At 36.9% G+C, this 23580-nt stretch overlaps 1 protein-coding gene across 1 annotated transcript in view; it reads left to right on the plus strand.

The window, feature by feature from the left end:
- AGPS (alkylglycerone phosphate synthase) overlaps positions 1-23580 on the plus strand; it is a 115836-nt gene that overhangs the window by 6301 nt on the left and 85955 nt on the right. The window contains exons 2-3 of the mRNA XM_040971783.1: positions 19552-19641; positions 23161-23251. Of these exons, the coding sequence (XP_040827717.1) occupies positions 19552-19641; positions 23161-23251 (181 nt within the window). The remainder of the gene's footprint in view (positions 1-19551; positions 19642-23160; positions 23252-23580) is intronic.

Consider the following 23580-nt stretch of genomic DNA (forward strand, 5'->3'; position numbering starts at 1 on the left):
CAGAGTTGGAATAAAAGTGAACCAGGTGGAAGAATGTGGAAGACCCAAGGTGTACAGAAAAAGGGAAGGAAAAAGAAAGACCAGGGAGGAGGTAGTGCCTGGCTGTTAGCTCGCTAGCAGAACTCTGAATGAACATCATCATTAAGATTATTTGGTGTCATATTCTTAGATTGCATTTCTAGATGGGCCAGGCTTTCTCTACGTAGGCTTAAGCATTTCTGGAAGATACTTACTGGGAAACCATCTACCCTGTGGTCAGTTAATAAAAATATCAGGGAATAAATGAAACGATCTTTTTAGGCTGCAGGAAAGTATGCTGTTGCAGTCAGATGGTTGCTTTAGGGAACACTTCAAAAGTGAGTACTATGCAAATATACTCCTTTTGGTTTTATTTCCTTGTTGAGAACATAATTTTTGCTCATCAGATTGGTATGTTAATTTCAACCTATATCACATCAGAGGTGTTTTGCAAATGCTTGCTGCCTTCCTCAGAATTCACTGACCGGTTAAATTGTTGAAGTCTTTACATATTGGAAATTAGAATCTGGACAACAGGAGTATGGTTGGAATGTCTTTTGAGAGGTTAGGGGAAAGGACTGAAATTTTGGTGATATATGAGCAGTTCCTCGTTAGCATTTGTGATCCCTATTGCCTGCTGAGTACCTAACAAAATCCTCCGGGAGGATTTCTTCTAATCATCTCTTCCAAAGCAGTCTCTTTGTTCAACGATTCCTTTTTTTGAGTTCAAGGGTGTACAACAGAATTATTGTTATTTTCAGGTCATGCTTTTCCTTCCCCATCCTCTTTCTTTGATATGTTAGAATTTCTCAAATTACAGTATGTATAGTCTGGTGGTCCTGGCATGATTTGGGCATGTTATGGATATATTTATTAAGCTTTGTTGGTCTGTTGGATTATTTGCTTCAAAAATAAGTGATGAAGTTCTTGGGCTTAACCCCAGTGTAGTGGATGGGAGGTCTGTCTCTCTTTGCTCTATCTGTGGTTAAAAAACAAAACAAAAAAGCAAAACAAAACAAAAAACAGAACAAAGTAAATGTCTCAGACTTAAATTTTGCAAAGTAAATGATTAATGTTTACATTAGGAGACTGCATTATCAGTACCCAGGAGTCTGCTTCATGTTCCTTCCAGTGACTCCTCCCACAAGGATAACCACTACCTTGATTTCAGGCACTATAATTTAGATTTCTTTGTTTGAACTTCATATAATTGGAATTATATGATGATGGGATCTGACATTGTGTTTTCTTTTGCATATGACTTTCTTGTTAGTGTTATGTTTGTGATATTCATCTGTGTTATGTTTTCTACTTGTATTTTGTGTATTGTCTTTGAATAGTAGTGTATTGAATGAATAGGTAACACAGTTAATCCATCTTGTTACCAATGAGCATTTAAATGATTAGTTTTTGGTTTGATTATTTTAGTATCAAGTACATATCAAGTTTGAGTTTTTTTTTTTTAACAAATATAAGTATTGTTGCAAGGAGGAGATTTTAATACAGACTTTAGTGTTTAATGTATTAAATTTTCTTAAGTATATCAATTATATGAACTAATTAACAAAATGCTCTCCATTTCGAAGTTATTAATTTTTTTAAAAATAAAGATTCTTTTTTGTATATGTTTGAAAGACAGGGTTACAAAGATAGGAAGAGAGAAACACAGAGGAAGATCTATCTATCTATATAGATTTCTGTATCTATCCATCTATATAGAGAGATATTCCCATGCACTTCTTCACTCCCCAGATTGTCAGAAGAGCTGGAACTAAGCTCTTCTGCAAAGCTAGGAACCCAGAGCTGCCTTTTCCAGGTCTCACATGTGGATGAGTGGGCCTATGCACTTGGGTTATCCTCCACTGCTTTCCCAAGTACATTAACAGGGAGCTGAGACAGAAATAGAAGAATTGGAACTCAAACCAGCTTAAATACGGGTCCTGATGTCACAGATGGAGCCTTAATTTGCTTGCCACAACACCAACCCCAAATTATTGTAATGAATATACTAAGTTGAGTTTTTAAATGTAGTGACCTCAGAGTCTTTCCAGTGTTCAATTTTTTAAAATGAATTTTCAGGATTTTGGCCTAAAAATCATAGGTATATATTTATTATTTGGTTAAGTGAGTTGTAAATCAGTTGTTCTTATTGACCAGATTCTCTTAAATTTTGCCAGTACACATATAAATGATGTTTTTTTTTTTTTCAAATGAAAGTAGGAGTATCTGCTTTTATTTTTTTTTTTAAAGATTTAGTTATTTTTATTTGAAAGGCAGATTTACAGAGAGGAGAGACAGAGAGAAAGATCTTCTGTGTTGGTTCACTACTCAAATGGTTGCAGTGGCCAGAGCTCAGTTAATTCAATGGCAGGAGCCAGGAGCTTCTTCCTGGTCTCCCACACCAGTACAGGGTCCCAAGGCTTTGGGTCATTCTCTGCTGCTTTCTCATGCCATAAGTAGGAGCCGGATCAGAAGTGGAGTAGGGAGGACATGAATTGCTGCTCCTGGGGGTGCTGGCGCTGCAAAGTGGAGGATTAGCCTATTGAGCCGCAGTGCCTGTCCCATTGCCTTTGTTTTTCTTAAGCACTTGCTTATCAGTCCTAGATCTGGTAGTTGAAATATACCTACTTATTAAGGAAGATTGCTATCATCTCAATAACTGCAGTTGCTTCTGCTAAGAGAATATTGCCTTCTGGGTGAGATTTGGAACTATAGCTTGCATCTTGTTACTCACCATGTACACTCTGGAGTGATTGTAGATAATATTTGGTTTTGCCAGCAAGTTCAAAGTTATTAACCAGAAGATTCGGCCAGGATGCTGACCAAGTCTTTTTAGCAACTAGCTGGGATTTGCTAAATTCTGTTTATACTTACTGTGTCAGAGACCTGATACTATGAAGTAGAAGAGTGTTCATGTATCCTTTGAGTAAAGTAATATGAATTATTTAATTCCTTGTATTCACAGTTTCTCACTCAGATTGGTTGCTTGGAAGGATTTTACATTTCCTGTAAATTCACTTTGTGGGAATCCAGCAACAGATGTATTAAAATGCAGTTCATATAAATTCTCGTAGAACTTTAAGTAGTTGGATCTGGCACCATGATTTGGTAGGCTAGGCCTCCATCTGTGGTGCCAGCATTGCATATCGGCACCTGTTCAAGTTCTGGTGGCTCTACTTCTTACCCAACTTCCTCTTATGGCCTGGGAAAGCAGCAGAAGATGCCCCAAAGCCTTGGGCCCCTGAACCCATGTGGGGCCCTCAAAGAAGCTCCTGGTTCCTGGTTTTGAACTGACCTACCTTCAGCCATTGCAGCCATTTAGGTAGTGAGCCAGTGGATGGAATCTCTCTGTATATATCTCTCCTTTTCTCTGTAACTGCTTTTTTTTTAATAACATTGTATTATGTGACACAGTTTTATAGGTACTGGGATTCCCACCACTCCTCCCATAACCCTCCCCCATGGTGGATTCCTCCACCTTGTTGTGTGACCACAGTTCAAGTTCAGTTGATGTAACTGGCTTTTAAATAAAAATTATATACGTACACACACACACATATATGTTTTTGAAAGAACTTTAATCACAGATTCTACTTACTGGGTATTTTGCTGTCAGCTTAAATTTTATAACTTAATAGTGTCTAATGAAGTTACTGTCACAGAAGTGTTGTTTAATTTGTATAATCTGTATTGTTCATTATGGTAACCACTAACTGTGTGGTCATTCAATATGTAAAATATGGCTAGTGTGAAGAATTGAATATTTAGTTTTGTTAAATCTTTTAATTAAACTTAGACACATGTTTTTACTAATATCATATTGAACAGGATAGTTATAGATTAGAACCTAACTCATTATGTATTCTTTTTCTTTCCCAATTGAAGTTACCTTTCTTGGTTTTATTAATTCTAGCCCTAAATCACATCCCTTAAGCCTTAAATTTGAATTTTTTTTCCCTTTAAGGTTAACTAATTCAAACTAAGACTTCTACAGTTAATCTGTAGATTCATGTCATCTGATCTTCACAACTCCCCATTTCACAGATCAGAAACTGAAGTTCAGGGACACTTGGTAGAAAATAGTTGTTTTCTAGCTTGTGAGTGGTAGAGCTTAGATTTGAATTTTTAGATAATTTATCTCAAGTCTAAAGCTTTCCTATTGATATTATTTTGACATCACCAAATCCTATTCTTTTTACTTCATAGTCTTACATTTCTTTTTTTTTTCAATTGTTACTCTTTTTAAAATTTGTTTATTTTTATTGGAAAGGCAGATTTACAGAGAAGAGCCACAGAGGCAAAGCGCTATCCTGCGGATTCCCTCCTCAAGTGGCTGCAGCAGCCAGAGCTAAGCCAGTCCGAAGTCAGGAGCTTCTTCCGGGTCTCCCATGTGGGTGCAGGGTCCCAAGGCTTTGGGCTATCCTCCATTAATTTTCCAGACCACAAGCAGAGAGCTGGATAGAAAGTGGAGTAACTGAGGCACGAACTGGTGCCCGTATGGGATTCTGGTGCTTGAATGGGGGAGGATTAGTCAATTGAGTGATTGCACCAGGCCCAGTCTTTCATATTTTTTGCACATTAGGTGTTATGTGGCACCTGTTGCTTCTGCACTTGGTCTGCACCAGTGGGCACAATGGGCAAAAATCTCTGCCCTCTTGGACCTTATAAGTTGAAATGTGAACTGAATAACCAACTAACTGTAGTAAAGAAAGAAAATATTAAGTGCATTAAAATGTGATGAATGTTTGGAAAAAAGAAAAAGGGTGACGAGTTAGGGTTCGGATTTTAAATGGGATGTCCCTGGGTTCAGTGCAGTAGCCTAGCAGCTAAAGTACTCGCCTTGAACTCCCCAGAATCCCATATGGGTGCTGGTTGTAATCCCGGCTGCCTCACTTCCCATCCAGCTCCCTGCTTGTGGCCTGGGAAAGCAGTCAAGGAGAGCCCAAAGCCTTGGGACCCTGCACCTGCACGTGGGAGACCTGGAAGAGGCTCCTGGCTTCAGATTGGCTCAGCTCTGGCTGTTGCAGTCACTTGGGAAGTAAACCATCGGATGGAAGATTTTCCTCTCTGTCTTTTCTCCTCCCTCTATATCTGCCTTTCCAGTAAAAATAAATAAATCTCTAAAAGCAAATGCGATGTGCCTGACAGTGTGACACTTGAACAAGTATTTGAAGATCAGAGGTTAGCCATGTGGATTGTAGGTAAATGAGTGTTCCTAGTGGAAGAAAAGTGTGTGCAGTTACCGTAAGGGGAAATGGACATGTGGCATTTAGCAGAGTAACTAGACTAGTATGGGTGGAGTCAGTTTACTTCCTTACTCTCACCACTGTTTAAAGTCTGTACCTATTATTTTTGTAAGAGGAATGTCCCTACAGTTTACTTTCTTATGTTTTGTGTAGTTTTTATTATTTGGAGGGCTGAGACAAGCAATGAGTGAGTAAATAAAAGATATCTCATCCATTGGTTCACTCAAGTGTCTACAACAGCTGAAGCTGGGTCAGGCCGAGCCAGGAGCTGTCAATTCTTTTTTTTTTTTTTTTTCACTTTGTATTTTTTTAAAAAATATTTTGATAATTTTTAGAAGCTTTCAATTCTATCCATGTTTCCATTGTGTGAGACAGAGACCTATGCTTCAGTGTCATGTGTTGCTTTCTCAGGGTGCGAATTTTTTTTATATGTAAGTTTTGCCAGTCTTTTTTTTTTTAAGATTTATTTATTTTTATTGGAAACTCAGATATAATAGAGAGGAAGAGAGACAGAGAAGAAAATCTTCTGTCCGCTGTTTCACTCCCCAAGTGGTCGCAATGGCCAGAACTGAACCGACCTGAAGCCAAGAGCTTGGAGCTTCTGGTTCTCTCATTTGGGTGCAGGATCCCCAGGCTTTGGGCTGTCCTTGACTGCTTTCCCAGGCCACAAGCAAGGAGCTGGATGGGAGGAGAGGCTGCTGGGATTAGAACTGGCACTCATCTGGGATCCTGGCACATGCAAGGTGAGGACTTTGCTGCTAAACTACTGTGCTGGGCCCCTCTGGGTGAACATTAACAGGAAGCTGAAATTGGGAGTAAAGCTAGACTGCAACTGTTGGGGGTTCAGTGAAATCGAGCGAGATTCCTAGGAGAAAGAAATGATTTTAATTTTACATCCAAGCATGTGAAATGATTTTAATTTCCAGTCCAGGGCAACCTTTTTCCATGAGCAAGAGGTACCTTGAACAGAATAAGTGTGGGGTTTTTATAGCAAGTATCTATGGGAAAATCAATAGCTACATGATATTGGGTAAATACATAATGGGGAGTTGTTTTGTGACATAGAGCAGGTAAAAATTTACAGTGTCTTGATTGCGATCCAATTACTTCAATAAAGATTTGTATTACAAAAGCTCAGGATTCCAATCCTGTCACTTTAATGTAGACAGTAAACAGCATGCCACAAAAGGAACTTGTCCTTCTTAGGAATTCTAAAAACCCCCAAATCATTCCTAGCTTCTGCCTGCTTCCTGGTGTTTCAGAAAGCAAGGTTTTCCCCATGATAAGATGCAGGTGTTTCTTAGGAAATTCCAGAGTTCCAGAAATACATTCATCTTGATAATTAACCCTGTCAGCAACCCATTGACTCTGATATGGGGATTCCAACTCAATTGGCATTTTAACTGTTGTGCCAAACGTCTATCCCATGAAATCTGTAACCTGGGTTTCTAATGTACCTGTTACTGTTTCAGGTAAGAGTTCTTGTTCATACTGTATTTTTCACCTTCCACAGCTTTACCTATTCCTTTTAAAAAAATATTATTCATTGTGTTTTTATTTTTTGCATTAAAATTTTTTTTTCATGATACAATGCAGAGGCTCAGGGATTTCTCCTCCCACCCTCTCCATTTCCCCTTTCTGTCACTGCTTTTCACCATATTATTACAATAGTGTAGTCCTTCATCAACAGGCACAAATCCGTTGTTCTGCTACTCAAGTGTATTCTGACATGGCAGATATAGACAATGGTAGAAAGCCTAGCATCCTATTGTTAAGATATATTTAACAGTTTCGTTGGGAGTTCTTCTCTTATTCAGGAGTAGAGATGCCTTCTGCATTGTATCTTTACTTCTTAGTATGCTAGTCTCCAATCTGCAGCTCCTCTAGGTGAATATATGTACATCTATTGATCTTGTATTTTACCTGAAGGTTGCTTTATATTGAGAGAGCACGTATGATATTTGACCTTTTGGGATTGGCTTATTCCACTGAGCATAATGATCTCTAGTTGGGATCATTTGGTTGTAAATGATAGAATTTCATTATTTTTAATGGCTGAGTAATATTGCATAGAGTAGATGTACCACAGTTTCCTTATTCATTACTTTTTCAATGGGCATCTGGGTTGTTTCCATGTCTTTGCTATTGTGGATTGTGGTGCTGTAAATAGAGGCTTAGAAGTCACTTCCTCATGCGGATTTCATTTCCTTTGAATACATTGTCAGGAGTGGGAAGTCTGTGTCATACAGTAGATGAGTTTTCAAGTTGTTTTAGTAGTCTCTATATTGACTTCCATAGTGACTGTACTAACCTACTTTTCCACCAACAGTGAAGGAGGGTACCTTCCTACACACATCCATGCCAACAGGGTTGTTAGTAGGGTTCTGAATATAGGCCAGTCTCACTGGAGTTGCGGGGAATTTCAATGTAGTTTTTAGTTGTATTTCCCTCAGCTAGGGAGTCTGAACATTTTTTCATATGTCTATTAGCTATCTGAATGTGTTCCTTTGAAAAACACCTGCTCATTTCCTTTGTCCATTTCTTCACAGGGTTGTTTGTTTTGCTGTCATTGAGTTTCTGAAGCTCCCTGTGAATGCTGGATATTAGTCCCCTGTTTGGGTAGTGTTCCAAGATTTTTTCCCATTCTGTTGGTTGCTTCTTTGATTTCTTGATTGTTTCCTTTGTTGTACAGAAGCTTTTTAGTTTGATGTATTCCCATTTGTTTATTTTGGCTTTGACTGTGCTTTTGGTGATTTTTCTAAGATGTCTTTACCAATGCCTATATCTAACAGAGTACTTCCTATGTTTTCCTCTAATAGTTTGGTAATTTCCGGGTGAAGATTTAGGTCTCCTTGATCCATTTTCAGCTGATTTTTGTATGAGGTGAGAGGTAGGGGGTCTTGCTTCTTAATTCTACAGGCTGCTCTCTAGTTGTCCCAACAGCATTTGTTGAAGAGACGAACCTTTTTCCCTTGAAGATTAATTGGCTGTACATGTGTGGGCTCCTTCTGGAGTTTCTATTCTCTTCCATTGATCTTCTCTGAATCTGTGTCAGTACCAGACTGTTTTGATTATCACTCCCCTATAGTATGTCTTGAGGTCTGGAATTGTGATTCTTCCAGCTTTATTTTCATTCTTCAGGATAGCTTTGGCTGTTCATGGTGTCTTGTTTCCAGATGAATTTTTATATCGTTTTTTTCTATTTCTGAGAAGAATGCTGTTGGGATTTTGGTTTGGATGCATTGAATCTATACATTGTTTTCTTTTTAAAGATCTTTCTTCTTTTTCTTAAGATTTATTTTATTTTTATTGGAAAGTCAGATATACAGAAAGGAGGAGAGATAGAGAGGAAGATTTTCCATCTGTTGATTCACTCCCCAAGCAGCCGCGGTGGCCGGATCTGTGCTGATCTGAAGCCAAGATCCTGAAGCCTCTTCCAGGTCTCCCACATGCAGGTGCAGGGTCCCAAGGGTTTGTGCTGTCCTTGACTGCTTTCCTAAGCCACAAGCAGGGAGCTGGATGGGAAGGAAGCAGGGCTGCCAGGATTAGAACCGGCACCCATATGGGAACTTGGTGCGTGCAAGACAAGGACTTTAGCCACTAGGCTACTGCGCTGGGCCAAATCTTTGTTCTTTTGTAAGTTCTTTGCTAACTGACACCAGGTTTCAGGGTCTATTGATTTTGGGATCTCCTCTTACTAATTTTGAGACCTGAGGATGCATTGGCCCATATCTCTTACCTTTTCTTAATGCTTTCTCTGGTTATAAACAACAATTGTAAAATTATTTTCAATGCTCAAGGTGATTGTAATGTAATACTTAGCTATGATACTTTTAATTCATTTAATTAGCTACAGGCTCTTCTGCCACCTCCCTTTGAAATTCAGCTGGCAGAGTTTGTTGACAGTTTATTCAATATCTTCAACTTGCTAAACACTAGGGAGGAAAAACCTACAATGTTTTGCCTTCTAGAACAAATAGATGTACTAGGGAAGACTGATATGCCTTCTATTACTACAGGATGCCAAGTGTTATAGCAGAGACACAGGAAGAAGTGATGACATGTGCATAAATTGAAAGGGCAGTTTCAGCTGAAAAAAGCTGAAAGAGTGCTATTATATTAAGATGCTTTGCAGAAATTCTTAAATCTGAGAAAGTAAATACTGAAAGCTTTTGTATGAGAACAGAATCAGAAGACTTGGGGTGGGAAAATGTGAATATAATAATGTTCATAATGCCAGTGTGGCAGTTGGCTGTAGCAATAATAGGGGCCTGCAGCCATCTGGATAGCATTTAGAAACCTTACTCTGCCAGCAGCAGAGTGTCTGGTAGCCATTGCTTGATGATAAGAAAGTGGAAGGCTAAGTAATTTTGTTATTTTGAAACATTATTTTATTGAAGAAAAAAAATAGAAATAATGGGTAGTCAAAATGAACACAAAGATTGAAACTAAGAGATAACCATCTTGACATAATCTTTAGATATAAGCATGTGTGCTTGAAACCACCATTTTAACTTACTACCATGTATATCGTTTTTCATGAATACTTAATATTAATGTATAGCATCATTTTCAGTGACTTAAAAAGTATTACATTATAGATAGGTACCATGATTTATTTAATCAGTACAATATTACATTTATTTGCTTCCAGTTTTCCCTGTTATAGAAAATGCTGTGAAACATTTTACAATAAAATCCTTTATAGTTTTTAGTATACAAATTTTTTTTTTAGGACACAATTTTAAAAAGAGAATTGTATTATATCATTTGTTCATCTGTTGAGCATAAGCAAAAATAAAGGAAAACTGTGGACTAAATTTGATCCAGCATAAAAAAATTTTAAAAAAATTACAGTCCTTGGGAAAAGACTATAATGTTTCAGCAGATTTGTAGCATTAAAGCTTTCCATAAATTCAGCTAGATAGGAGATGAAATGTTTCAGCCTGAATTTCTAAGAAACCGGAAGAACCCAGGATTCTTGGAAGCAATGGTTAGCCCTGCCCAGGTCTTGAGGTGATGATGAGAAGGAGGAAGTGCTGAGGCAGCTGGCTTAGATATCCCGTTCATGCCACATCCTGCTGTTGCTAAACAGTGTACATGCCAAGTGTAATGAGATGGCTTCTGTGTTCTGTTGAGGCAGATCCCATTATAGGAAGGGATATGCTTTTAGGGTAATGGTGACAGCAGCTGCTGTTTCCCTCTCGGCATTTGATTTTGAAAAAGTTATACCAACCAGCTAGATTGTACCATTAACATTTTCCTGCGCTTGTCCGTCTCATATCTGTCCATTCTTTCCTCCATCTGAATGAATCCGTGTTATTTTCAATGTATCTTAAAGTAAATTGGCAGTTTCTTCTTGAAGTAAAATCTTCAAAAACTTATTTATTTTTTCATATTGGTTGATCTTGATTTCCAGAGAGTATTTGCTTTGTATTCATACAGTATTTGTGATTTCACAACTGCTCATCTAATTTTGGTTATATTTACGAGTTTTACTGACATTTGCTTTTTTTTTTCGGAAAGTATATCTAGTTTGTCATGTCTTCCCTTAGATTTTACAGTATTCATAACTTTTTAAAAAGGAATTCTTATATATTTGGTACATGTATTAATCAGGACCACTGTCTTTCCATATTAATTGACTATCAGTGTTAATTAGGACTGTTGGTTGTAAATTAAAGCAGAAAAGGGAATTTATTGTAAGAGTACAAGGGCACCAAAGAAAGTGGTGTGTTTTGAAGAGATGAAACTAAAAACAAAAATATCAAAACCCATGAGATGTAGCACAAAGAGTATTGAAAGGGCTACTGATTTTGTGTTTTGCCTGTTTTTACTTAAAAATAAAAATAATGCACCTCTTTATAAAAATAAAGTAGAAGAAGCTACTATCAACTACTTTGGTTTAACAACTTCTTTTAAAAAGATTTATTTATTTTTATTGGAAAGTTAGGTATACAGAAAGGAGGAGAGACAGAGAGGAAGATCTTCTGTCCATTGACTCACTCCTCAAGAGGCCACAGTGGCCAGAGCTGTGCTGATCCAAAGCCTGAAGCCTCCTCTGGGTCTCCCACATGGGCGCAGGGTCTCAAGACCTCTGGCAGTCCTCTACTGCTTTACCAAGCCACAAGTAGGGAGCTGGATGGGAAGTGGGGCTGCCAGGATTAGAACTGGCGCCCTTATGGGATCCTGGTACATTCAAGGCAAGCACTTTAGCCACTAGTCTACAGCGCCAAGCCCTTTAAATAGGAATACTGTACACATTAAGCAGGTACGGATTTCAGTTTTGACCTTTTTAGGTATTGGTTGACTGTTCCCAAAGAATAGCTGAGAGAGAATTGAGGACTGGTTTCTCTAGTAAAATGACATGCCGATGTTTGGAGATTCATATTTTCCTGTATTCAGTTTTGTAATTTCTGCATAAATGTAACACTGTATCAGAAATGGTGTTTGATCACTTATAAGTTGGTCATTATGGAAAAGCTTGTGATCTAGTGCCCTTTCCAGTTACTAGTACACTGAGAAGGAGCAGTGAAAATGTGTGGTCATTTTTCTAATAGATGGTAGAGAGAGTCTGGATTTGGGTGCCAAAATGGCACATTGGGTGCCAAAATAGTCATATAGATTACAAGACTGTGAAGGGACAAATTGTGAAATGTAAAAAAATATAGTCTAGAGAGTACATACAAGTATCCTTCGAAAAGCTCATAAAATGGAATTAAAAGATAAGTTTATTTTGATACAAAAACATTTGTAGTCCATGCATATTTTTTTTTTCCTATATATGTACTTGATTATTTATATTTTTATACTTGAAAAGCAGAGAGAGCCAACCAACCAGAGAGGTCTTCATCTTCTGCTGGTTCATGTCTGCTGGCTCCATTCTCCAGACAAAGGCCCTCAACAGCTAGAGCTGGGACAGGCTGAAGCCAGGAGCCTGGAGCTCAGGAAGGCATTACTTGAGCCAGACCTACAGTCTCATGTACACAGTAGCAGGAACCAGAACTGAAAACAGCCAGGACTGAGACCCAGTCCTCTGGGTTGGGGTGTGCACTTCCTAAGCAGTATCTTAATTGCTGTGCTAAAAACCTGCTCCTGATTTTTTTTTTTAGCAATACATAGCTTTCATGAACTTTCTGAGGACTCTTCACATACATAGTTTTCAAATTCTTTTTGGTATCAAAATAAAAAATTTTTTTGCTTATATGAGGTGAACATATTTTATGTATTTCACCATACAGATTTAGGAGCGCAATGATTCTTCCCACACTACCCTCCCTCCCACAACCCCGCCCCTTTTTCTCTTCTCTTCTGTTCTAATCTTGTTCATAGCCACAGACTTAATCCTCCTTTAGGTAATGCTGTTTTTTTTTTAATTAAGATATATATTTATTTATTTATTTATTTGAAAGGTACAGTGATAGAGGGGGAGGGAGTGAAGGAGAAACAGAAATTTTCAAGCCACTGATTCAAATTCCAAATGCGTGCAACAGTCAGAGCCAGGCCAAAGGAAAGCCAGGAGCCATAAACTCTATCTGGATCTCCTGTGTAAGTGGCTGGGATTCAGGTACTTGAACCATCATTTGTGTCTTTTATATATGTTAGCAGGAAGCTGTCTCAGAAACAGTAGCTCGGACTTAGAGGCACTTTGACATGGGGTGTCGTAAGTAGGTGGCAAATGAACATGCTTCACTAACATACCTGCCCCTATATCCAAGTATGTGTTTTGTGAAATATTCAGTGGTTTTTAGTGTATTGGAATGACTATTTATTATTTGTTTAAAAGGAAGGGAGAGAAAAAAAGAGATACTGCTGTTCGCAGTGACTGAGTCTGGGCTTGGACAAGAGGCAGGAGCTGGGAATGCCAGCCAGGTTTACATGTGGATGGCAGGAACCAAACTACTTGAGCCATCAGTGCAGCCTTCCAGGATCTGCATTGTCAGAAAGGTGGAGTCAGGAGCCAGAGTCAAGAACTGAGCACCACATATCTGTACGCGACTGTCTTAACTGTTGACTAAGTGCCTGTGCCAAGTGTGTATGTATTTTTAAATATGTTTGAACGTTGTCATATTATGGCTGTTGTCGTTTCCTTTGTGTTCAGCCTTGTTTTAAAATGCCCTGATGTTTCTGCATGTCTATCTACCTTATTGCTTTTGATGACTGGATAATGCTCGTGTTTCACAGAATTGATTTTCTACTTTTCTTATCAATTATTGTGGTGACACTTCCATCTTATAAATAATGCTTGAGGAGTTGGGTATGAATTTCTGTGCAGCATATGCCCATGAACTATATAACTGGGCTACAAATTTATACTACATGTAGAAGTTTATAGCATTTTTCTGTTGAGTGACTTACCACTAGTGCGTGTTGGTTCCTGTTCTTAATGTTCTTGGTAACAATTTTCCATGTTCCTAAATCTCTTACAGTTAAGTCGCTTTGCTCATCACATTGGCAAGGATCAGCTTACTGTATTGAAGGGCCAAATTTTTATTAGGGCAACTGACATTAAAAGTCTAGAATGGTATTTTGAGGGGAAATTAGAAATTGTGTTGAAGTTTAAAATGCCACATGATTGCATGCAAATTTTGTAGGTGAAAGCTATCTTCTGGTAGGCGGGGAGATCACCTTGTTGATCTATGTAGAAACTTGATCTTGTCAGAGTCCTTGAGTCGTTCTTATTAGATAGACTGATTTTTGTTAACTGTCCTCACCACTTACCAAAGTTAGCATTCAACACTAATTCATGATGAAAAAATAAAATTTTTGAACCTCATGCCATTTCAGTTGGCCTTCTCATGGAGGTAGTCAAAGTATAACAGATGAATGTAACTTGGTGAGTTTTATATGAAGCCTAGAAGAAAGAATTTATGCCTTAAGCTTTTGATACTGTCACACTGTCAAAGCCTGATACCATTCATTGTTTTTCAGTTCAAATATAGTGGCACTCACTGGGAACTGGGAGATTAGTAACAGTATTGCTTTTTTTTTTTTTTTTTTTTTTTTTTTTTTTAGGGAAGAGGAAGAGACTTTTTTTAAGTGCATGTACTTTTTTTTTTTTGCTAATAACTAAGTTACTTGGATAAATTCACATACTTGAGAAGGCATTGATTGCACTGTCATATTCAGACAGTATATATCGTAAATACTTTTCTGCTTCACTGATGAATTTAGAAATTATTTTGTAGGACCAGTATACTGTATAGAAACACAATTTTAAGCTTATTTTAAAGCTGATCTGAGGTCAGGAGCCAGGGGATTCTTCTACATCTCCCACATGAGTACAGGGTCCCAAGACTCTGGGCTGTCCTCTGCTGTTTTCCATCCACAAGCAGGGAGCTGGATGGAAGTGGAGGAGCCGGGACATAAACTGGCATTTATATGGGATCCTAGTGTGTGCAAGATGAGGATTTAGCTGCTGAGCCATTGCACCGGGCCCCCTAGCCTTATTTTTGTTCTTCAGGATAGCATTGGCTATTTGTGGTCTTTTGTGTTTCCAGATAAATTTTTGTATCATCTTTTCTATTTCTGGGGAGAATGGTGTTGGGATTTTTATTGGGATCATATTGAATCTATATATTACTTTTGGTAATGAATCATGGATTAAAAAAAAAGATTTATATTGTGGCATTGGCGTCATGGTGTATCAAGTTAAGCTGCTCCTGTTGATGCTAGCATCCCATATGAGCGCTGGTTCAAGTTCCAGCTGCCCCACTTCCAGTTCAGCTCCCTAATAATGTGCCTGGGAAGGCAGCAAAGGATGGCCCTAAGTATTTGGGCCCCCTGTATTCAGGTGGGAGACATAGATGAAGCTCCTAGCATTGTGGCCAGCAGGTGAAAAGAACTCTGTCTCTCTCTTTCTGTGTAACTCTTGATTTCTAACTAATAGACCTTTTTGGGTCAGAATCCAGGATCCAGGAGCTTCATCGCAGATTCACACTTGGGTGGTAGAGACCTAAGTATCGGGGACATCTTGCTCTGCTTTCTCAGACTTTGTCTTCATCAGGGAGTTGAATTAGAAGTGAAATGGTCAGGACATGAAAGGATGGCTCCCGAGTGGTGGTTTTACTTCTGTGTTACATCGCTGGACCTATGAATTTCTTTTTAAATTTGTGTGTGTTGTTCTGCATGTGTAATTTATTTCAATTTAACTGATACTCTAGTTGATTAGCTGAAAATATAGCACTGGAACACAGGTTTCATACTTAACAACTTTTTTTTTTTAAGCTAGCTGAACTTCTTTTGCTAATCCAGAATGAAAGTAGGCTAAATAGTTTCTTCTATTCCTTATTTTCTAGTGAAAAATATCATAATTAGAAATAGTAAGTGTAGAAACCAGGCATATATATGCTTTCTACTAGTAAAGAAATAGTAATCTGATTAATTTATGTGTGACTAGAGGAATGTGAAAAATTTTACTTAATGAATAAATGAAAGTTTTGTGGTCTTTTTAATAGTAAAGCTAAGTGAATATTTTAGCTTGAGATTACGCCAGTAGTAATCTTGGGAATTGCAAAATACTGAGTATGTACTTAGTATATATCAGGAGAATACTGCCATCTTGTGTATATGTGATGTTATTTTACAAATTTATATTTTCTTTTGCTAAACCACTTAGCAGTGCTTTTGTACCATTTGATATTGTGGGCATATGTTAAATTCATAAAACATTCACTTTTTTATGCAGAAATATTTTTAAAATATTTTTTTGTGGTGAAGGGAGGAGGAGGGCTTTTGTTTTGTTAGCACCAAGAGTGGGAATACCTAAGAGATTGTATTGGCTGATTGACGTCGGTACTAGTTGATAATTGAATCCATTTTTCTGACTTTTATGGAAGGTTGGTGATTCTTTGATCATGCTTCATTTCAGTACTTGCAGTGATCTGGAATCACACCGAGTGGTGGGATTCACTACCCCGTAGAAGGTGTTAAGGCATTTGATTTACCTTGATTTTGAACTTTTTCTTCTGGTCAAGTTTAAAAGAACGATTACAAAAAAAAAAAAAAGATGACATAATGCTCAGTATAATATTGATGTGCTATAAAAGAGGGGTTCCTTTACATAATTTTGGGTATTTGAGAGCATAACTATTTTCATGGGCTTCAGATTATTTCAGATTATTGTGGGTTTCAGAATATTGCCTCTCTAAAAAGGAAGATTGATGAGACCAAGAATTAGCTTTCTGAAACTGCAACATTTTTTTACTCTGTGGGTTTGGCTAAATTTGAATGCAGTTTATTTGTCTGAAAAATGAGCAGTTGATCTGGGTGGTTTCTAAGCTTTACTGTGATTTTAAAATGTTAATGCTGTGACGCCCTTCAGTGTACCTTTTGTACAATTATTTTTGTAATATGTCATTCAAAATTTTAATCACATAGTTCTTAACTGTTTTAGTACATATTAGCAATTTGAGAGAATACCTATGTGTAAAAGTTTAAAACTAAAGATGACAAAATTTGCTTACTTTAACACGTTAGTACTTGAAGCTGTCTGAAGATTGGCTTATGGGTAACTGATATTTTAATTTTTATACTGTTTAAGTGACAATACTGATCACCAAATGTATCCCAAATGCCTACATTTCAACTTCTGAGAAGACACTAAAGTTTGATTTAAATAAGATAAGCTCATATCATAAGATTTTTCTAACTAGTATTGCAAGAGAGAAGGTACGTTAGCTTACACTTGGAAGCTTGGTAGTTCTCTAGGATATTATTCTACTTGCAAATTTAAGACCCAAGATGGCATATAAATCTCTTCATTATTAGTGTGTGTGTAACAGCAAATCTTTCCTGTTTACTTTGATTCATTTGCTTGTGCTAAGAGTGAGCCTGCATAACCAGCTTTAGCTTTTTTCTTTGGGGCCATCTGGGGATAATTTTCATTTTTTAAGTTCAGGAATTGAATTTAGGGAAAATTGTTATTATTGGTAAACTTTATAAGAGTAGAAAACTTAGTATCTGTACTGAAATGATTTCCCACTACCTACTGGTTGTAGTATAAGGGCAAAATGATTATGTTGGCCTTTTTGAATTTATTTTGTGTAAAGATTATTATTTTGTGGAGTACAGAATTCATGAGAATGTTTATATTCACTAATAAAATTCATTCACAGGTACAAATTTATGTGTATATTAAGTTACACATTAACCTTCCAATGAAATTATTAATGAAATATAAAATATTATGTGAATTAAAATTTATGAAGTGAAGAGAATTTAAGCATGAAAAAAGTAAAATGAAGGACAAATTAACTTGGTTTTAGAAAGTATAGCCTTAAGGAAATGAGTATATCAATCATTACACAATCATAAGGCTTTCCAGTTGAGATTTTTGCAAAATTTCTGTTCCAGAACTTCCCTCTATAGTGAAGTAGGGATGTTGTGAGATTAGAGATAAATATTGTGTTTAGTTGGAAACTTATTCATCTACAAAAAGTAGCCTATGTATGAATGCTTTTGAGATATTTTGAAGGTGTTTTTTTTTTTTTAACTAGAGATATAGTTTTTGTTGGTAGCAAGCTGTAATTTTAAGCAGAATCATGTGGAGTGTGCCTTGTGTTGCAGTAGGTTAAGTTGTTGCTTGGGATACCTGCATCGTGTATCAAAGTGCCAGTGACTGTGTTTCTGATCCAATTTCTGCCAATGCCGCCTGAGGGGGCAGCAAGTAGTTGGAGTCCTGCCACTGCATGGGAGACTCAGGTGGAGGTCCTGGCTTCAGCTAGATGTTTCTCTAGCATTTGGAAGTGCAATAGCCCATGGAAATCTTTCTACCCTTCTTGCTTTCTTCTCTCTCTCTGTTTCTTTCTTACTCTCCTTTTGCTCTGGCATTCTGCCTTTCAAGTAAATAAATTTAATAATAATAATAAAAGATAAACAGAGCCTTGTTAGTTTCAATTTTGTGAAGATGGAGATTTCAATACAGCTATAATTACTTGTATGCAACTCTTTTTGTTTTATGTTCATTTCATGTTCCACTTGTTTGGAAAGCCTTTGAATTAGGGTAAGAATTATGATTGTAATGAAAAACTTGCTAATCATGTACCATTTTCTCTTTCTTTGAGAATCAAGGACAATTAAACATTTTCTGAGTGTATCTTGATTTTTCTTAAAGTTTTATTGTAACAAATAACTTTCCAGGTAGAGAAGTTTTCAACAAGTTATTATTATTTTTTATCATAAATTGTAATTTTGAGTTTGTAGTAAGAAGCTCATCTCCAGTTTATTTAGTAGCCAAGATCACATTTGAGAACCACATGAAATTGTTGACTACAGTTTAGCCTAGCAGTTAAGATACCTATGTCCCACATTAAGTTCCTGACTTTAATCAGCTGTGTCTCTTGTCTCCAGCTTCCCGACAGTGCAGACTTGGGAAGCATCAGAGATGACCCGAGTAGTTGAGTTGTTGCCACTTTTGTGAGAAACCTCGATTGCTCTAACTATGTCCCATTCTAGCCATTGTGGACACTGAGGGAGTGTGCAAAAAGGAACTCTCTGCCTCTTGCTATCTTAAATAAATGCATAATACATTTTTTTTTTTATAAATCTTGTGATAAAAATTGACACAATGTTTTAGTACTTTGGCTTATTGTATTATACATAGGCTCAACTCTTCATATGTGATACACAAAATTGAATGAGTGAGCCATTGATTTTAATGAAATTATTTTAAAATAGTGGTATTTTGGCAATTACAAATCGAATTTTTTTAATGCTAAAAACTGATGAACTGTTATGCTGTATAGGTTAAGGTAGAAATTGGTAGCCATGTGGAAGTGGAAGAATTTAGAATATTTGTGAACTCTGAGGCTTTCACCTGTACTTTATTAAAAGACTACTGTAAATGACTAAATCTTGTAAACCAGTTTTTCCTTCGTAGTAAATGCATTCTTGGTTCTGTTTGCAAAAATTTTTTAGCCCAACCTACAATATAGACTCATCGATGTTAAAAAATGAAAAATAATCTAGGCATGTCTTATTTTTTTTCACTCTTTTTTCCTGTGAATCCATTAGATTTATTGGTTATAGTTCTCTGTGAAGCAGTCACTGTGCACCAGAAAGATTCTTCATATACTTAAAGATACTAATATATAGAAGTTTTAGTATATACTAATGTAAGCAAATATATTAGGGGGAACAGAGTCTACTTTTATTACTTTTTTTAGCTTTTGAAAACATTTTTAAAATATGTCTTTTAAATGACTTTAAGGATTAAGAGTAATATATTGTTCAGTTTTGAGAACTTTAGCAAAAGTCTCATTAGTATCTTTTTTTCCCTTCTTGTTAGGCAAGAAGTCATGAAATGGAATGGATGGGGATACAATGATTCCAAGTTCTTCTTCAATAAGAAGGGCCAAGCTGAATTGACTGGGAAAAGGTAATCTTGATTTGTTCCTTTTCACTTTAGGTTATATGAAAAATTTAAAGCATGCCTAAAAATAAAGGACGTCACATTGATCCTGCCTGCAATATAAAAATTATGAACACTTGTCACAATTGCTTTCTTTTCTGTAATATTTTGAATTGTGATGTCATCGTATCACCTTTCAATATTTATGTATGTATCTCTTAAAAATAAGGAGCTGTGAAGGGCATTTGGTGAAGAGTTTAGGTATCTTTATATGCACCTGTATCCCTTAACAGGGTGCCTGAAGTTAAATCCTGTCTCTCTTCCTGGTTCCAGCTTCCTGCTGTTGTGTACTTGGGGAGGTAGCCCAAAGGGGTGGGTTTCTAGCACTCTCATTGGAGACCTGGATTAAGTTCCAGGTTCTCAGCTTTTGCCTGACTCACCTCTGGCTGCTGTGTACGTTTAGGGAGTGAACCAGTGGGTGGGAGGTCCCTATTTACATTTCTGTCTTTGCTTTTCAAGTAAAATAAATACACAATTTTTTTTTAAAAGGACCTAACAGAACTTATTATCTGTTATCACTATTATACTTCCAAAATAGGAAAAAATTATATAGTACCTAATTATCCAACCCATATTTATCTTCTCTTCAGTTATCTTTCCAGTGCCATTTATGGGTTGTTTATTTAACTCAGGATCCAAATCAGGTCTGCAGCCATTCCTCCATCTCATTCTCATGCCATTGATTTGTTGAAAGTAACCTCGTATTTCTTTCTTCCTTTCTTCCTTTCTTTCTTTCTTTCTTTCTTTCTTTCTTTCTTTCTTTCTTTCTTTCTTTCTTTCTTTCTTTCTTTCTTTTAATGCATCGGAAAGATTATTTATTTGGATCAAGTGGGATTTTTCCCTGGCATACAAGGTTGCTTTATTTTTTTTTCACATTTTATTATTATTGCTATCATTTTACGATACAGTTCCATATTCCCCTATCCCCTCCCCAATTCCCTCCCCCCCCCTAGTTCCTTTATATCATTACTAACATATAGTTCTTCATACTCAGTCATATGTTCATCATTGAGGGCATGGACAATGGCAGGGAGTCCAGAATCCTATTGTCAAAATATAATATAAACAGTTTCACTGTAAGTCCATCTTTGTCTTTAATGGAAACAGAGATGCCGACCACACTGCATCCTCACATCTGGTTGTTAGTCTCCATTACATAACTACTGTACATTCCTTAAATGAAAAGTCATGATACAGAATCAACAATAGAAAGAAAAATAGAAATTTACAATGTCATGATATTAAATGACATGTTACTAGATATGACAGTCTCCATTACACAACTACTTTACCTTCCCTTAAATGAAGAGCCACAAAACAAAATCCATAGTAAAGAAAAGCTAAAAGAATTTGCCTCTTCCAAACCTGCTCTACAAATGATACTTCAAGATGTTCTCTTGACAGAGAAGAGGAATAGCACCTACCAAAAACAAAGGCAAACGGGAAGAACATCACAGTAAAATGACAACAGAAGACTAAATCAATGAACAACCCATTCCTAAAATGACAGGACCAAAGTACCACCTATGTATATTTAACTCTGAATGTAAATTGCTTAAGCTCAATCAAACATCATAGATTAGTAGACTGGATTAAAAAACAAAACCCATCTGTTTATTGTGGGGAGGAGACACACTCCAACAAAGATCAGTGGAAACTATATCACATGGGTTTTGTTGTTTTCTGTTGGTTTCATCTCTTCAAAACACTTTCTTCTGATTAAATCATTCAGTGACTTGTAGATCATGCAATGGCATCATTTTCTTCAAGAAGGTTCTTGATTTTCACTTCTTCAGCTACACGTTGGACATTTAATAGCATGTTGTTTAACTTCTTGGTGTTGTTAATTTCTTTTTTCTTCCGGAAGTTGATTTCTTTCTTTCTTTTTTTTTTTAAGATTTATTTTTATTATTTTTTTATTGGAAAGGCGGATATACAGAAAGGAGAGACAGAGAGGAAGATCTTCCGTCCGATGATTCACTCCCTAAGTGAGCGCAATGGCCGATGCTATGCCAATCCGAAGCCAGGAGCCTCTTCCGGGTCTCCCATGTGGGTGCAGGATCCCAAAGCTTTGGGCCGTCCTCGACTGCTTTCCTGGGCCACAGGCAGGAAGCTGGAAGGGACATGGATCCCGGGAATTGTAACGAGATACCAACAGAATGCCTAAGTTTAAAGTATAGAATTTCTATTTTTTTTTTCTTTTTTAGTTTCTATTTCTCCAGTAATCCTTTTTGTTATTCATGGGGAGCGTATTTTTTTTCCCCTTCATCCTTAGATAATTGTAAAAGCTGCTTTAAAATTATTTCCAGTATCTTGGATTATCTAGGGGTCAATCAGTAGCTACCCTTTCTCTTCATTTAGGGTTATGTTTTTATTTGTTTTTGTCTAGTAATTTTGGAGTATATCTTGGACATTGTTAATGTATGTAATTGAAACTATGGATGGTGTTATATTCTAAAGAAGTTTTTGTTGGTAGTGCTTTTGTTGTGCTTTTTAAAATCAAGCAATCGGCTTGGGTGATCTTAAACTCTGATTTCTGTTGCTCTGTGGTGGTGGGTGAGCAGTTGAGTTCTGTGTTCAGCGTTTTTAGTTTCTACAAGCTGTTTGAAAGACTTCACTACATACTCCGCACCTGTGTACTTCAGGATCAACCAGACGTCTGGACTGAGCTGTTGTATAGATCCTTCTCTTAGGTGGTTTCTTTGTGTGCTTTTCAAATGCTGTGTTCATTTCAAACACTATCCTGTGGTCCTCAAGCCTGGAAGCTGTAAGTTTTTGGTATTTTTTATTACTCTTTGCTGCACCAGCTAGGCTTTTCCTCAGGTTGGAACCTGTTGGAACAAGCAAAGCAAAGTGTGGCATTTGGTGCAGTGGTTAAGCTGCTGCTGGAATGCTTCAATCTCTTTGAGTCTAGACTCCATTATCCCATTCCAGCTTCCTGCTTGTCTTCACTCTGGGAGACAGCAAATGTTGACTCAGGTGATCAGGTCCCGGCCACACAAATGAGACCTGAGTTGAGTTCCTCGCTTTTGGCTTTATCTGGCTCATCTGCAGCTATTCTGGGTGTTTGAGGAATGAATCAACAGATTGGAGTCTCTTTCTCTCTTCTTCTCTTCATTCTCTCCCTTTGTTTCTCTCCTTCTCTGCTTTTCATGTAAATAGAATAAATTAATAAAAACTAAAATAGAGAAAAACTAAATATCATCTGAGTATTCTCTAAGTATAACACACCCTGTTCCGTTGTTTTTTGTCGTTATTTTTGTTTGTTTGTTGTTGTTGCTTTTGCCTGATTTTGGCTCCTCGATTCTGCATTGCCATAGTTGGGTTTCATTTGTTTCAGTTCGGTTTTGTGTAGAGTTCAGTTATATTTATATGTGGGAGAGTTGGTTTAGTAGGAGCTGCTTAGCCATTACCTGAAGAAGAACTATACCTTTACATGGAAATGAAAATACTTTGCTCTAATCTTTTACCTTCTTTGTGCCTTAGGTATCCTCTTAGTGGCATGGTTTTACCAACTTTTAAAGAATGGATCCAAAACACCCTTGGAGTAAGTCTGGAGCATAAAACTACCTCTAAAGTAAGCAAATAAGAATGATAACTTAGTGCTTAAGTGTGTTTCTTCTATCTCCAAATCTTAATAATTTACTATATTTGCTTTAGTGTAGTTTTTTTTTTTTTCTTTTTCTTGAATCATGAGGCTTATTAGTTTTATTGGTCTTGTTATGGTTTTAGGGTCGATTTTTTAGGGTCACAATTTTAGATTCTAATTTTAGAATTTATCCAGCAAGTTTTTTTATCCTCTCTGAGCTTTGGTTATTTTTATTTGAGTAACTTCTTGTTCTGTGTCTTACAGAGGAGTAGTGTAGTGAAAGTGTTAATTCTTTGGAAAGCAGTTTGTAACAAAAT

The sequence above is a fragment of the Ochotona curzoniae genome, unplaced genomic scaffold (genome assembly GCF_017591425.1).
Source record: "Ochotona curzoniae isolate NIBS_2020 unplaced genomic scaffold, NIBS_Ocur_1.0 contig_2210, whole genome shotgun sequence".
Lineage (NCBI taxonomy): Eukaryota > Metazoa > Chordata > Mammalia > Lagomorpha > Ochotonidae > Ochotona > Ochotona curzoniae.